The sequence below is a fragment of the Strigops habroptila genome, chromosome 7 (assembly GCF_004027225.2).
Source record: "Strigops habroptila isolate Jane chromosome 7, bStrHab1.2.pri, whole genome shotgun sequence".
NCBI classification, from domain to species: Eukaryota; Metazoa; Chordata; class Aves; order Psittaciformes; family Psittacidae; genus Strigops; species Strigops habroptila.
Window position 1 is genome coordinate 27,826,059 of NC_044283.2, and position 14,246 is coordinate 27,840,304.

A 14,246-nucleotide genomic window follows, 5' to 3' on the forward strand; every position below is an offset into this window, starting at 1 on the left:
CTAGTTTCCCTGTTGATATCACAACAATGTATTTCTAATGACAAACTATATTCCTACAAATAACACTTGCAAACCCCAGCTGCATTGTAAGAATTTATTGTTTCATTTCAAAACAAACATTTGAAATTCAATTGGGTTTCACCTACTGAAACAACCACCACCTTTACCTGTCCTGAGAACTCTTCACATCTAAGTTGTTTCAACGTGCCCAGTATGTTATTTTACACAGAGGCATGTAGAATGTACTTGGAACACACAGAATCTTAAGTGCATCTGTGGGAATGAAATAATGAACGTGCCACACAATGTTTTAAATACATATAGAAAAATGAACCTCAGGCAATTAGAAGAAAACCAGCAAATAAATGCACAACATAAGGCATGTGTGGTGCCAACGTTTCTCAAACTGTGTAGTGAAGGCAACAAAATATACCAACAATGCAGAAATAGTGGCTTACAAAATGATAACTTCATTTGCTTTTTCTATGATCGGTTTTGCTATATTTTGGCAAAAAGATCCACACCAAGCCTCCAGCCCCTGATTTAAGAGTACCTTTGTGACAAATCTTCCTGCTATGTTGCATACAGTATTTTAAAAAGAACTCTTGATAAAGAATCCAACACTAGCATATAGGCATGTCAGCATTAACCAGAAAAAAGATTTAATATGCTCTTTGTAAGCTACTCTTGCAGGCAGTATCTATCTGTTGTTTTCAAGATCTATTTCAGCTTTGAGGATACTGCTGCTTATATTTTTATGTGTGTGCATGTGTGTCTATATTTTATACATACAAAGTGACCAACTTCCATTAGCATGAAAGTTCTAAAAATGTTACCGTTTACTTCCTCCTCTCGCGTGTAACAGACACTGAGGCACTGCTTAGCAGCAAAGGTGTGTGCATGTTTTTAGCAAAACGTGTGTTGAAGTGGTTAATAAAGATTAACTCTAGTAAAATTAAGAAGTTCATGAAGGCAGTTTGCAAAATGTTAGTACTTTCCCATAATCTCTAATGTGAGCAATTCAATGGCTTTTGCTACGGTTTACTGTGTTCTGGTTTTGTTAGAACAGCTCCATGGCTGTCCACCTCCCAAAACCTCAACAACTATCGAGCATCAAACTCTGGTTTTGCCTTTGGGCAATGAAGGAAACATGACTACTCTGACCTCCTGTGTGGTGTAATGCCTGACCTAAGGATCCCCTCGAGAAATCCCTTCCAGCCCTACACCTCCTGCATGAGGACATATTGACTTCTAGTAAATACACGAAATGGGACCTTGGATACAAAGTTCTTGTTGCAACAGGAGCTGGTTTGAATTTTGTGGAATTCTATGTACTTTGAAAGCAGCAAACCAGAGGTAGACAGTCCATAACAAATGACCAACTCTGAAGTTAATGTGTAACATTTGCACAACTTTTAGGAAGAGAAGCGTGTGCTTATCTAGAAAAAACTGTCAAAAAGCTACTCACAAAGACCTTTGAGGCCTCCATTATTAAGATTACTTGATGCTACTGCAAAACAAAACTATTTAAACTGAAGATATACATGGGGTGGGGAAAGGAGGAATCTTACAATGAGCTGGTCTATTTTTAGTACAGAACACCTTACCTCTGCAAAAGCAGTTAAAAGGCTGTGATAGTTTCTGTAAGGCCCCAGTCCTCCATAGACACTGTTGCCAAATTCAGATACACATGTATTTACTCTGCAGACAAGATCCATTTAGAATTACCTAAATTTACCATCACATTTAGAATTATAGCCATGCAGTTTAACCTCAGAATTTAATTCTGAGGTTTCTGGTAACGCATCAGTACTGACGTTGGCAGAGAAAAAGAGATCTGATCTCAGACACTGCTGCAACAGTCATGCTTTAGGTTATTACCCATTGAAAAATAGATTATATGCAGTTCACACTAAAGCACCCAGGAAAACACTTTTTTGGGTAGTGAGCAAGTAACAAGTACATCTTCAAAAATGTACTTCTAATACAAACATGTTTTATAAATACTTAACATAAATTAAGCAACTGCAGAATGCCTAAACGGCACAGACAGAATGGGAGCTCAAGTACCACTTCAGTAATCACAGGACTGTTTCGAAATTGAAGTTACGTTTCCACACCTGATATTACTTTGCAAATATTATTTATGCTAGCATAATTTCATTTTTAAACTACATGAGAATATATGGCAGAAATAATGCAATACTATAAAGTGAATCTGCCACTACCCCTCTCTTAGTACGCATATGGTAAACCACATCATTTTGGGGGAAATCATTATATCAACCTTTGGCAAGAAATGAAGAGGAGACAAAAATCTGCCAGTAAATCCACTTTCAACAACAAATTGACATTCCTGTTGAAGTTCTTCAGATCACAGATGTGTTCACAGCAGCCCTCGAGGTCTTGGGATGTAGGACGAAAACCTCCTCTAAAGGCAACTGAAGGCAGACAAGATTGTTGCTAAGATCACATTCTTGAAATATATTCTACTGATCCCAGTTCGGGAGGGTACTTTGGTACACATGTAGACAGACAGCTTACTACATCAGTGCCACTATTATGGCTAACAGGATGGTGACATAATACTGGTGAACATCACAGCCTTTGTTTAAAAATATTATGTAACAAATGTTAGTATAAACTGCTGTAAAACCAGAAATCCTTGAAGGCATGCAATTACTTCATACAAATACATGTAAACACAGAAGAGAACTCTCCTGGTATTGGTTTGTGTTTCAGTGCGTGGCTCCGCATGGATTGACAGAAGTCTGACAACCCATGTTATAACCTGTCACCTGCACCTTGAACAGTGTCCCATCTGCACACATGCAGAGCTTGAAACGCAGCCAGTTGCCGTTATTAAACTGTTCCCCATAAGAAGAACTTGGCAGTCGCGATGGGCTGACCATCACAGTGCCATTCAGGATAATGCTGTTTTCCTATTAAGAAGGAGAAAAAAATATGTGTAACTTGTAATGTAAATATGTATAAAATATGTATAACTTCTTAAACAAGGCAGGTCAGTTTTGAAAAGGACAAGCTGGTTTGATGAATAAGTGACATCTTTAGGATGGCTGTAGGAATCAACAGGATAAAAAACCAACGTATGACAAGGTCACATTTTTTAATTAAATTTGTGAATAATGCCTCTGGATTTCTCAATTACAGTCAGCAATGTACTTTGCTATTCCAGTGGTAGACTGATATTGAGAGACAGCAGTAGTGTGGCTTTTAACTTTACAGACCTATTACCAAATGCAGTACATCTAAAACTGTGGACATGAAATGGGAATCAATGATTGAATTAATACATGAAATTCATTCACACATGAAATGAAAGTGCATGTATCTCTATTTTTTTTACCCTCGTGTAACCTTTTCCATCATTCTATATGCCCTGCAATCTTAATCTCCAGAAATCTTAAATGAATGCTGGCAAGTCATACTGCAGCAGCACAGATGATGGTGTTCCTAACTGTGTGCTCTGCTCCTCTGTCAAAGGTTGCTGACCCCAGTAAAGCCTCCAAAACAGAAGATCAATTCCCTTTGGTATTTTCAGTGCAGAGGCCAATAGCTTAGCTTTAACTGCATTGTGGGTTTTTGGCCTTTTAATAGTAGTAAATCATTGTTACCTGAAAACTATTAAACCACTAATTAACAGCAAAGTAATAAACCACCTTTAGTGTGTGGTGTCCCTGCCCATGGCAGAGGGGTTGGAACTAGATGATCTTAAGGTCCTTTCCAACCCAAACTGTTCTATGATTCTATGAAAATCCTACTAAATACAGACTGCAACTAAACTTTTATGCAATGCTACTTTATATAAAATTTGAAACTATATAAAGCTGCATCAGTTCATTATCAGCCTCAATTTAAAACTAAGCTGTTCAAAAAAATGCTGATTTGAAATACTCACTGCTTTAAGTTCCATGTTACCCCCCATTCGAAACTCGATGGTCTTGCCTGTGATGAAAACACCTTCGTTTCCACGGACGATAGCACGGCCATCGACCTTTATGTTTAGATCACTGGTCGCGTTGCTGGTAATCTAAGAACATGACAAAACAAGTGTATTACAGAGCAATGAAACTGTGTCACTCGGGTTTGTCTCAGTAACTTCCATTACCTTAAAAATTTGCTGCAATTTAATAAAAAAACTTCAATGTGCTTTTTGCCCTTCTGATATTATGCATATGAAGTTTCTGCCCATTTGTAATTTTCCACATTCCCATTTAAAACCAAGGATGTCTTAATTATGGAAGGTATGTAAAATAGGTGTGGGGTTTTTTTTCTGGAACATACTATCTAATTGTTAGCCTTGCAAAGGAAACACAAAGAACTAAATTCTCTTTGTTCTTAACCGGATTGCTCAATGCTTCCTAAGGCACACTCAACCCTCTATAAAGCCACTGATACTCTACTGAAGTTATACAAAAGAACTATGCACTGTACTCTATGTGTAAAGCCTTTGTTATGAGTAAGCACATGCAAGAAAGAAATTTTAGTCTCACATTAAGCTCAGTTTTAAATGTACACACCCTGGCATTTAGTTTTGTTAGTTTTCTGATAAATGTATCATATTTATTGCTGAAACTGAACTAAGAACTTGTTTACCACAACTCCTGTAACATGGTGATTGTTCTCTACACTTGTAATAAGACTTCTGAAATCCTGATTGTATTAACATTTGTCTCCAACAGAAGGAAAAAGATACATGAAATTCTGGTAATTATTTTTGTAAGATCTTACTAAAAACAGAGAAGCTTTTCATAGAAATTGTATTTCTGAAACAGTTATTCATGCACAAAGGAGTAAATGCTTAATAAAAAGACACACAGGCCTAGCTGGTATGGTATTCCAGATATTGCACTCATTTAGCGATGTCAGATTTCATCTCTGTTCTTTAGAGTGATTTACACTTTCAGAGCTGCATTTTTAGCTACATTTAGTCAAAATTCTAAGTATGCCTTAGAAAAATTGGATTAGTAAAGTTGTTTTTTTCTTACTCTACAACTAAGGCAATTCTGTAATGAACTTTTACAAAAAGTGGTAGTTAAAGGAGACATACCCTCTCTGTAGAAGCCTTCTGTACATTCAGGATTTTAACTCCATTTGGCAGATGAAACTCATGAGTTTCATAGTCTGTGCTGAACAATGTATTTTGTGTCCGTGGGTCAACAAATTCCATGCCAATATCACTGGTAATAGAAGTTTTGTCTTTTTCCACACTAAGCTTGGTTGTTCCTTGCTGAAATACAATCTTCAGAAACAGAAGTCATGAAGTTAATGATGTTTGAAGTGTAACGTTTATTCATGAGTGCTATACCATAGTGTTGCTCACAAATTTCCAATTAACGATATAACTTACAGGCTGATTATTACCAGTGATCACCAAGTCTTCATTACGTCTGCCTCCTACAGTGCTTTTATACAAGGGATGTATAACACCCATGTCAGAAACTTGCTTAAACCGCAGCAAGCCACTCTCATGGAACTCCATACTGTCACAACCATTGGGACCGATGCGAATCACTGCCCAGATAACCAGTGTGATCTGAAAGAGAAACACACAGTTTCAAAGGTTACTTTGACTGTTTGGATCTTCCCACAACAAGTATTGTATTGACTAGATGTTTTATTTGAAATAATTATTAACGCAGTGTTTAAGTGAGCTTTGGGTGTGAATTTACTGTAGTCTGTCTAATTCATACTGGAAGCATCAGAATGCACTTAGTTATGAAAGGCATTTTACATGGCTTTTAGATTCATCTGAAATGGTAGCTAAAATTTCTTTCTCTATGATATATATATATTTGAAACAAAATCATGTCCATAATTAAATCTTTCTCCTGTTTAAGGGTAACCACGGTATCATTAGCTAAACAGATTTCCTAAAGAAAGCAGCTGAGCTCAGGATATACTTACCCTTGAACTACAAGAAAGCACCTTCACAGGTGGATGTCCAATTATTAAAAATAATTCATTAGTTCTCATTGATAAAGCAATAAAAAGGTGGTAATTACAACAATGTAGGTTTAAAATGCAGTGGATAGTTAATTCTGAATGCTCACATACAACTCTTATTATATACGAAATATTTCTGGCATAATAATTTATCCCAAATGCATTTGAACCTCACTAGTAACACTACACATTTGCTGTTACTGAGGTTTGGGAAGAGAGAGCTGCTTTCGAGGTTCCTAATTCTGCATTGCATAAATAGTAGGTTCTTTACTGGGACCATGATAATGAAATGATCATGACTGAACTTAAAAGATTCTTCCATCTAATCTTGCTCAGATTACAAAAGAAAAACAAATACACAAACAAACAAAAAAAACCCCAAAAAAGAAAAATGGCAAATTTCATTACAGTACATTTTCATGTAGTTTCATTTCAGTACATTTTAAGCCTTTCTCAACCATATGGGAATATTTATTTCTCTAATAAGCCATCAAAATGAATTAAGTCCTAAGGTTGCTTACAGCCGAAGTATTATACTCACAATCAGGTTGATGACAGCCAAAATAAAGAGAAGAACAATCACACAAATGGCCAAGTTGCCTTTCCTGCCACGTAACCCTGTCTTATGGAGACGGTCTTCATCAATTGGGATGTATCCTGCTTTAAAGTTACTGTTGTGCTCCTTATTAACATTCCTGCGTTCCACAGCCTTCTCTCGCATAGACTTCTTCACTGGGCCATTAGAACTTTGCTACAATACAAAGCATGGACAAGCTGTTAAAATTACACACACATATGTACTGGAATGTATTAGTTATTATGTTCACTATTTTATTTCAGTGTGACACTTCGTACTTAGATACACATTTACAACCACTGCACTCTGTTAATGCAATGACTAAAATTAAAACCCAGATATTTTTAGACAATATATGTTTCTATATCTCATTTTGTCATGACAGATAGGAATTACTAATGACATTGTCGCAGTAAAAAAAAATAGCAGTAAAGAACTTCATCAAGTTTTTAGCTCTTGGGGATGATACAGGACATAATCCTGCAGGTCATTTACCAATGCACAGGATTGTAGTTCCCTACATGCTAATGCAGGATAAACTCTGAATAAGCCTATCCAAAAGGCAGATGGTAGATACAAAAAGTTAGTTTGGTAGCAGAGGGTTTGCATTCAACATGTATTTTTTTGTATGCAGCATTAAGAAAAGCTTCAAACCTGGCCAGCCTTGCTTTAATTTAATCATTTGAATTACTAGACTGCAGGGGATATTCTGTCAATGTATCAAATCAACACAGAGAGGAAACTCTTGTAGATATTCATAGGGAAAATAAACCTTTGATGTATTTTTGTAACTGTCCAAAATTTTGTTGTGCCTCCGCTAAATAGAACAGGTTGCTATTTGAGGGCTCAATTCTTCAAAGAAGGGGCTTGATCTTTTTGATGCAATTAAGTTTGTTCATGTGAAAGGAATCCTGAAGCTGCACCTTAAGCTTACTGCACTTGCATGTGTCTATGCTGAGGTAACAGGTAAAAACGTCTTGTTATCTTCTTTTGCTGAGGAAAAAGGAAATAGTGACGAGAAAGGTGCTTGACCTGAACAGGTTTATGGAGTGCTTCCTCAGTGATGTTCTGGAAGTCACTCTAACCCTGCAGGAACTCAGAATTGATTAGGCAAAGAACCCGAGAGAAGGAGGCCTGTGCTCTGGCAAAAAGGCAATGGAAATCTTGTACAACGGAACAGTAAGTATCTTGTCCTGAGGAAAGGATGTTATGGTGAGCTAGAACTCCAGTGTTGTTTTTTCACCTGGTAAGGCAGCACCACAGAAGAGGGCACCAGGACAGGGAGAGCATGGCTGAAACAGTGACAGCTGGAACAAGTGCTGGAGCATCCATGCTGAACTAGGCAGTGCTTCCCATGGCACGCGAGACATGGCTGGTACAGGACCCTCAGGAATCTGGGGCTTCATACCCCTGCTGCCACTGGCGCAGATGCACATGCACAGTCACTCGGATTAGAAGTCCCGTGGAGATACCTGAGCGATGAGCCCTCGAACAGCTCGGTCCTGCTCGCTGCGGCTTGCGCGGCGCTGCCCGGCCCCTCGGCCAGCGGCAGTGACACCCCTTCGGGCGAACGCAGCGTTCGCTCCGTGTGAGGCCTCGGATGCTGAGCCCGGCTGTGAGCTCCACACTTGGGCACTGCCGCCGCGTACCGTGCTTGTGCCCCTGGAACAAGAGGCCTCACGGCGCCGGCCTATAAATACCGCCCGCGCCGACCAGCTGCGTTCTGCGCCACCTACTAGTGGCAAGTGCCTATTCACGCAAGACAGCTACATTCCTGCGCAGAAATGCCGGAACACTTTATTTCGAAAACAGAAAGTGTTTTTCTTTGACAGAGACCCTGCGGGCTGGACGGCACAACGCCGGGCTGCACCGCGCCCGCGGGCTCAGGCGGCCCCTCCCCGCCGCAAGGCCAAGGCCACCCGCCCCGGACATAAGCCGTCCAAGCGCTGTCTCTCCCCTCCCCGGCTGGCGCAAGCCACGGACACCGGTGCTCACAGCCCCGCCAGAGGGCTCCGGCACCGCGCCAGCCTCGGCCACCGCCGCGAAAACGGCGCCCCCGCCCGAGCGCCCCCTCCACAAGCAGCGCCCCGCGGCCGGCAGGGCTGGGCCTCGCTCCCCCTTCGCCCCGGCGGGGACGGCCCCGGCGCCTCCCCGTGCCCGCACCTCGGCGGGGACACACCTGCTCGGAGGCAGCCGCCGCCATCTTCGCCTCCGCCGCTGCCGCCGGCGCCGCTGCGGAGGGGCCCGCGAACGCCCCCTTACGGCGCGGGAGGGCGGCGGTCGGGGCGGGCTCTGCGCCTCACCGCCGGCCCGGCAGCGCGTTTCCCGGCGGCGCCGCCTGGCGGCCGATGCGGTGCTGCCCTGCCGGGCCGGGCCAGGTCGGGCCGCGCGTTACCCGCGTCGCCATGACACCCGCGGACGTTACAATCGCAACAATAAACGCGGCGCGGAGGCGGCGCTGCCCGGAGCAGCGGGCTCCGGGTGGGCGGTACCAGCTCCCCCCGCGCCGCCCGCCCGCGGAGGGCTCCCGGAGGGCGCGGGGAACCAGCGCAGCCCATCCAACCCCCGGGAGCGAGCTGACAGCCCGCCATGGCGGAGAGCTTGAGGAGGCTGGTCAGCGCGGAGAGCGGCCGGGTGCTGCAGGAGAAGCTGGAGAACTGGTACCGGAACTACGAGGTGGGCCGCGGCCGGGAGGGTGCGAAACCCGTGCCCGCTGTGCGGAGGGCGGCCCGCCTCCTCCAGCCCGCGGCCCGCAGCTCTCGGGGTCCGCCGGGAGCGGCGCCGTTGTCCGCGGTGCCCGGGCCGTGCGGCGGTTTCCGCGGTGACGGCGGGACGCGGAGCCAGGCGCCCTGAGCGCAGCGCCGCCGAGCCCTGAGGCCGGCAGTAGGTTCCCTTTAGGCCCGTTTGGGACGTTGACCCGCACACGCACTCAGTTATCACTATTTTAACACCCGGTGCCTGTAGCACTCGCAGCTCAGCTGCTTTCTTTACTGCCTGTGAGAGGGTTCGCTGAAAGCAAGGGCTGGAGGTTAAAAATGGTGTTTGAGCTGTAATAACTGAGTCTGGATCAGGAAAGTGATTTGTGGTAGAAGACCGACAGATGGAAGGACCAGGGGTGAGGGTGTGCTCAGAAGGAATTGCCTGTGGCCTGGGAACAGTCAGGAAAATGTGAGGAAAAAGGATGTTGAAGGTGAGAATGGGGTTATTCAGCTCCCCAGCTCTGCTGGGTGGGAAACCTGTTAGAGCTGAGGGGCTGCCGCAAGACAGCACAGCTACTGATGGGCTTCCGAAGGGGCAATGTCCTGGTTTCAGCTGGGGATTAAAGAGCAACAGGGAAGCAAGTGTGAGGAAATTGTTTCAGGTAGGAGGAGAAGGCTGCAGATGGATGTAGTGGGATACATGGAGGAGTAAAAGGTAACAGGAGATTGAGGAGTGGAAAGTGGTAGAGAAGGTGCAAAACTAGGGAAAGATGAGATGAGGGGACCTGAGATTCGACAACTGTGAATTTTCTTAGCGGAAAATCGTGACAGAGTTCCCACTCCTGTGTCCCCAGGTTTCATTAACTCCAGGACATGCGTAGTTGATTTGGTCATTAGCCTGTAACCATCTACCCTGTGCTACGCTTGGTGAGAAAAGGTGCTGAGCAGAGACGCAGCCTTTCAAGGGAAGTCAGTTGTTTTTATACTTCGTGCTAGATAGGTGTTACAGCATATTAATAGCCAGGGTAGCTCTCTTCAGGGTTCATGGCCAAGTACAGTTTTAAGGAAGAAGTCTGAGGGTAGCAGGTAAAGCTACCACAAAGTGCAGAACGCTAGGGGAAGGAGGGCAGAGGTATGCGTTTTAAAATCTTGTAAATGGATGGTGGAGATAGAGTTCGGGATGGCTGAGCAGCAGTGGGAGCGAAGCTTTCCATAGTAAGTGAGGTGGGGTAGTCTCTGAGGCCTTGGGGAATGAAGACAAGCAGTTTCAGGCTGCTGTGGCAGAAGAGGAGCTGGCAGATGGGAGCACCATGAGTATTTTGTTGGTGTAATGAGCTGGACAAATGCACTTTGCGGCGGGTTGGAGGTTAGCAGGGTGAGACTGCGCTCCTTGAGGCCAGAGGAAAGCATGTTGCAGCAATCCAAATGCAAGCTGACAGGGGCATGGGTGAGAGTTTTAGCTGGTTTGGATCTTGTAAAAGCCATATGGAGCCATTAAAGCCTGAAGACCTCGAGGGTGGTCTACTTGGAAGATGATGAACAGGTTATGGATAAAGATTAAGGAAGCAGGTGCAAAGTGTGTTCCCCTGGCAGGTGCAGTAGCTTCCTGGACAGACTAACCCTATCAACTCCTTTTCAGAATTTGCTGAAAGTGGTGTAGTTTTGTTGTTCTGTTGTTTCCTAGGCATAATCCTGGATTTTGCCCATTCTTCAGTACTATTTCAGCTGGTAACTCTTAAAAATCAGGTGAAATTGCATGGAGGGCACACATGGCTGTTGACAGAGAAAGATAATAGTCTTATATGTATTATTTCAGCTAATATAAAAAATCCGATTTTAGACAGCTTTTTCACCCAACTATCTCCTATTTTATTATTTTAAAAACTCTGTGTTGAAAGATTTTATTGCAGATCCACAGTTACTTTTTTTTAGAGATACTTGTGGTTGCATCTTCTTTATGAATGGGGAAAGGAGTAAGTTTTCAAGTAGTGATTTAACTGTATGATAGAAGTCCTGGTATCTTGTTTGTTTGCCCATTAGCAATGTAAATATTTTGAAGATGAGTATTCTAATGGGTTCAATAAGAAAAGGTTGTGAAGATGTAATTTTTTTTGGGGGGGAAGTCATGAGCACAAGAAGAATAAGAAAACCCACACAGATGTATTAATACACATTAATTTACAGTTTAATTCCTGTGATCAGAATCTGAACCGATGCTGTGAAATATTAGAACTGAGCTCTGAGATTCAAGGGCAGCTCTTCGCAATCCTCAATGAAACATCTCGAGAAGGTAAATCACTGCCTTCTCTTATTACTACTAGCACATTTCACATGCATCATCTTGTCAAGGTCTGGCTCTTTCTGTAAGTGTTCTCACAATTTCTTTATATGTTTTCTAAGGCGGGCAATATGCAGGCGTAGAAACAATCAAAACTCGTCTCCTGCCACGGCTAGCACCTTGTTTTACCTGTTCTTCATCAGGAAGGATCTTTGAAACCACTCTCACTCAGGTATGTAGGAAATTTATTTTAAAGGAATAGAACGGTGTGAGTTTATACCTGCAGGAGAGCTTTAATGACTTTCTGTTAATAATAACCTCCCTCCCTGATTTTGCTTAATGAAATATGTCCTTAGCTGCACACATGGAGACAACTGTGCTATTTCTCTGTCCCATCTTCAGTTTCCTTTGAAAGGGATATCAAAGATGCCTTAAAGTTACTTTTGGCCTTCTAGGGTTTATGCTGTTTCACAAAAATGAGTGACAATATGGATGAATTTACTTCGTAAGGGAAGCTATGTTCTCGCACTGCTTTCCTTTTCTAGGTAAAGAATTATGCTACATTTACATTTGCAAAGATGTCACAGAAGTATTTACACCATATCTCTATTAGTAAAAAAACCTAACACTGAAAATACATGTGTTTACACATAATACATAAACTCCATGTGTTTCTGTGAGTTGTTTTTGTGTTTTTTTTTTTAGGAAAAAAAAGTAAATCTCTGTTTAATGTGTGAGCATTATAATATCTCCATAAGGCAAAAAAAAGTGCTCATGTCCATCATGATACCACCACACATCTGATTTGATGTTTGGAGTTAGTATGCATTTGATATGTGTTGAAGGGGTTGTTTTACTAGCAATTTGGCAGAAATGACAGATCTGTTGTGGCTTTGTGCTTTGAAAGAAAATAAGAGTGTTGGTTGATGCAGACTAGGGGAAAATATTGAAGTTCTTGATATTTGACAGTCATACCTTCATGTTCTCATTTTTATACCTCTTTTATCAAAATCTTTCATAATTAAAATTTCACCCAAAAATAAAATGAAAAGTGATATCCCTTAAAAGTAAGATTCTAGTGTATTGCAGGAGTAGCGTTCTGCAAAAAAACCAACCCCAAAGCGTACAGTAATAATGTTACTAAATGACACTACACTTCTTATACCAGTTACAGGTCTGTCATTGCATGTGACATTCAAAATGTAAAGAAAAGCCTACTGCACAGTTACTTAATTCAGCAGCACCAGGCAAATCTATTGGCTGCTAAAGACAGAGTTGCATGTGTAGTAGTGTACGTTCTGGAATGACAATTGTTGCCTCCTGTTCTGGTAAATTTTTCTGTTATTTTGTTATTTTGTTTCTGTTTCTGTTATTTTGTATGAATTCCCCCAAACTTTACTTGAGTTGGTGACATAGTAAGTCAGAAGATGACTGGCTGAAAAAAAAAAAACCCCAACCCAGCAAACAAGCAATACATCTGCAAGAACACTTAGTTAAGATGGTGTGTATAGAGATAGTAAATCTGCACATGCAGTCTCGTCTATCATGAGGTGTAAAAGAAATTTTGTTTCCTAATGTAATTGAGTCTTTGTTTTGTGTCTCTAGAAGGTATGCAATTGCTTCTGTTTTCAGTTGCTTTAGAAATGGTCTTTACTGAAATCTTTAGAAATACATCTGGTAATAACACCGTCCTACATTGCTGAAGAGTTCTGCAAGGTAGAACACTCAAGCAGCGTGATTGTGTTTTGTTGTAGGATTTAATTGAGAAAGAGAGGCAGCTGAGAGAGCTGGCCAGCAACCAGAATTTTGAACTGCAAGAGCTGCAGGAAGAACTGACTTCAACTCGTCTAAAGCTCAACCGAGTGCAACAAGAGTAGGGGAATTAACTGTTATTCTTGCTGTTCGTTTTTTGGTTTTCAACAAGCCATGTTTTTCTCTTCACATCTGAATACTGCCAGAGATTTTTTAAAATGCTTCATTTCTGGCTTAAAATCAGAGCTTCAAAATATATCTAGGCTCTGGATTGTCTGTGTGTCCAAAGTGAGGTACAAATGATACAGTCATATGTGCATTCATAAATTGAGGTGGTGGGTTTTGCTTCTGGCAGAGGAGTTGGAAAGCATGCCAGTATTCTAGATAAGAGTTTTGTGTAATGCACGACAATCCAAGTGAAATTATAGTCAATGAACTGTTGCATGCTGAGCTAACCTTGATAAAAATCAAGTAGCTATGTGAATTGCCGCCCCCATTGTAAAGAATTCCTTCGTTATATCTAATCTAAATCTTTTTTCTCTGAGTTTAAAACCATTAGTCCATGTCCTATCACTAGCACAGGGGTAAAAAATAAAGTCTCTCTCCCTCTTTCCTATAAACCCCCTTTAACTGTTGAAAGGTTGCAATAGGGTCTCCCTGAAGCCTTCTTTTCTCCAACTTAATCAACCTCAACTCTCTCAGCCTTTTCTCATAGGAGAAGTGTTCCAACCCTCTGATCATTTTTGTGGCGCTCCCCTGGACTCACTCAAGCAGGTCCACATCTGTCTCGTACTGGGGACTCCAGAGCTGGATGGAGTACTCCAGGTGGGGTCTCATGAAAGAGGAGTAGAGGGGGAGAATCACTTCCCTTAACCTGCTGGTCACACTCCTTTTGATGCAGCCCAGGATATGTTTGGTTTCTGGGCTGTAAATGCACGTTGCCAGCTCATTTCTCGTTTTCCATCTGTCATTA

At 42.3% G+C, this 14,246-nt stretch overlaps 2 protein-coding genes across 5 annotated transcripts in view; one reads left to right on the forward strand and one right to left on the reverse strand.

Moving 5' to 3' along the window:
• Window positions 1-80: 80 nt before the first annotated feature.
• SGCB (sarcoglycan beta) lies at window positions 81-8,999 on the reverse strand. 3 transcript variants are annotated; one of them, XM_030493436.1, is made up of 6 exons: window positions 8,724-8,999; window positions 6,509-6,718; window positions 5,372-5,557; window positions 5,072-5,263; window positions 3,920-4,051; window positions 81-2,942 (listed from the first exon to the last, which is right to left on the reverse strand). In XM_030493436.1, the coding sequence occupies exons 1-6, from the start codon at window positions 8,745-8,747 to the stop codon at window positions 2,739-2,741; spliced, it is 948 nt and encodes a 315-aa protein (XP_030349296.1). In that variant the 5' UTR covers window positions 8,748-8,999; the 3' UTR covers window positions 81-2,738. The 3 variants fall into 3 exon arrangements, with proteins under 3 accessions (XP_030349296.1, XP_030349297.1, XP_030349295.1); XM_030493437.1 differs by lacking the exon at window positions 8,724-8,999 and adding an exon at window positions 7,468-7,671; XM_030493435.1 differs by lacking the exon at window positions 8,724-8,999 and adding an exon at window positions 7,040-7,209.
• SPATA18 (spermatogenesis associated 18) overlaps window positions 8,888-14,246 on the forward strand; it is a 23,530-nt gene continuing 18,171 nt past the window's right edge. Inside the window, exons 1-4 of one of the 2 annotated variants that reach the window (XM_030493433.1) lie at window positions 8,888-9,220; window positions 11,446-11,533; window positions 11,644-11,753; window positions 13,276-13,394. In XM_030493433.1, coding sequence (XP_030349293.1) covers window positions 9,134-9,220; window positions 11,446-11,533; window positions 11,644-11,753; window positions 13,276-13,394 — 404 coding nt within the window. In that variant the 5' untranslated portion in view covers window positions 8,888-9,133. Of the gene's footprint in view, window positions 9,221-11,427; window positions 11,534-11,643; window positions 11,754-13,275; window positions 13,395-14,246 lie in introns of both variants that reach the window. The other variant, XM_030493432.1, reaches the window with a different exon arrangement.

Bases quoted from the DNA above. Each gene is read 5' to 3' on its own strand.
- SGCB (XM_030493435.1), bottom strand. From the start codon at position 7,153: ATGCAAACCCTCTGCTACCAAACTAACTTTTTGTATCTACCATCTGCC. The intron at 6,719-7,039 runs GTAAATGACCTG...TTTGTATTGTAG, and splicing joins AACTACAATCCTGTGCATTG to CAAAGTTCTAATGGCCCAGT. The intron at 2,943-3,919 runs GTGAGTATTTCA...CCTTCTTAATAG, and splicing joins GTAACATGGAACTTAAAGCA to GAAAACAGCATTATCCTGAA.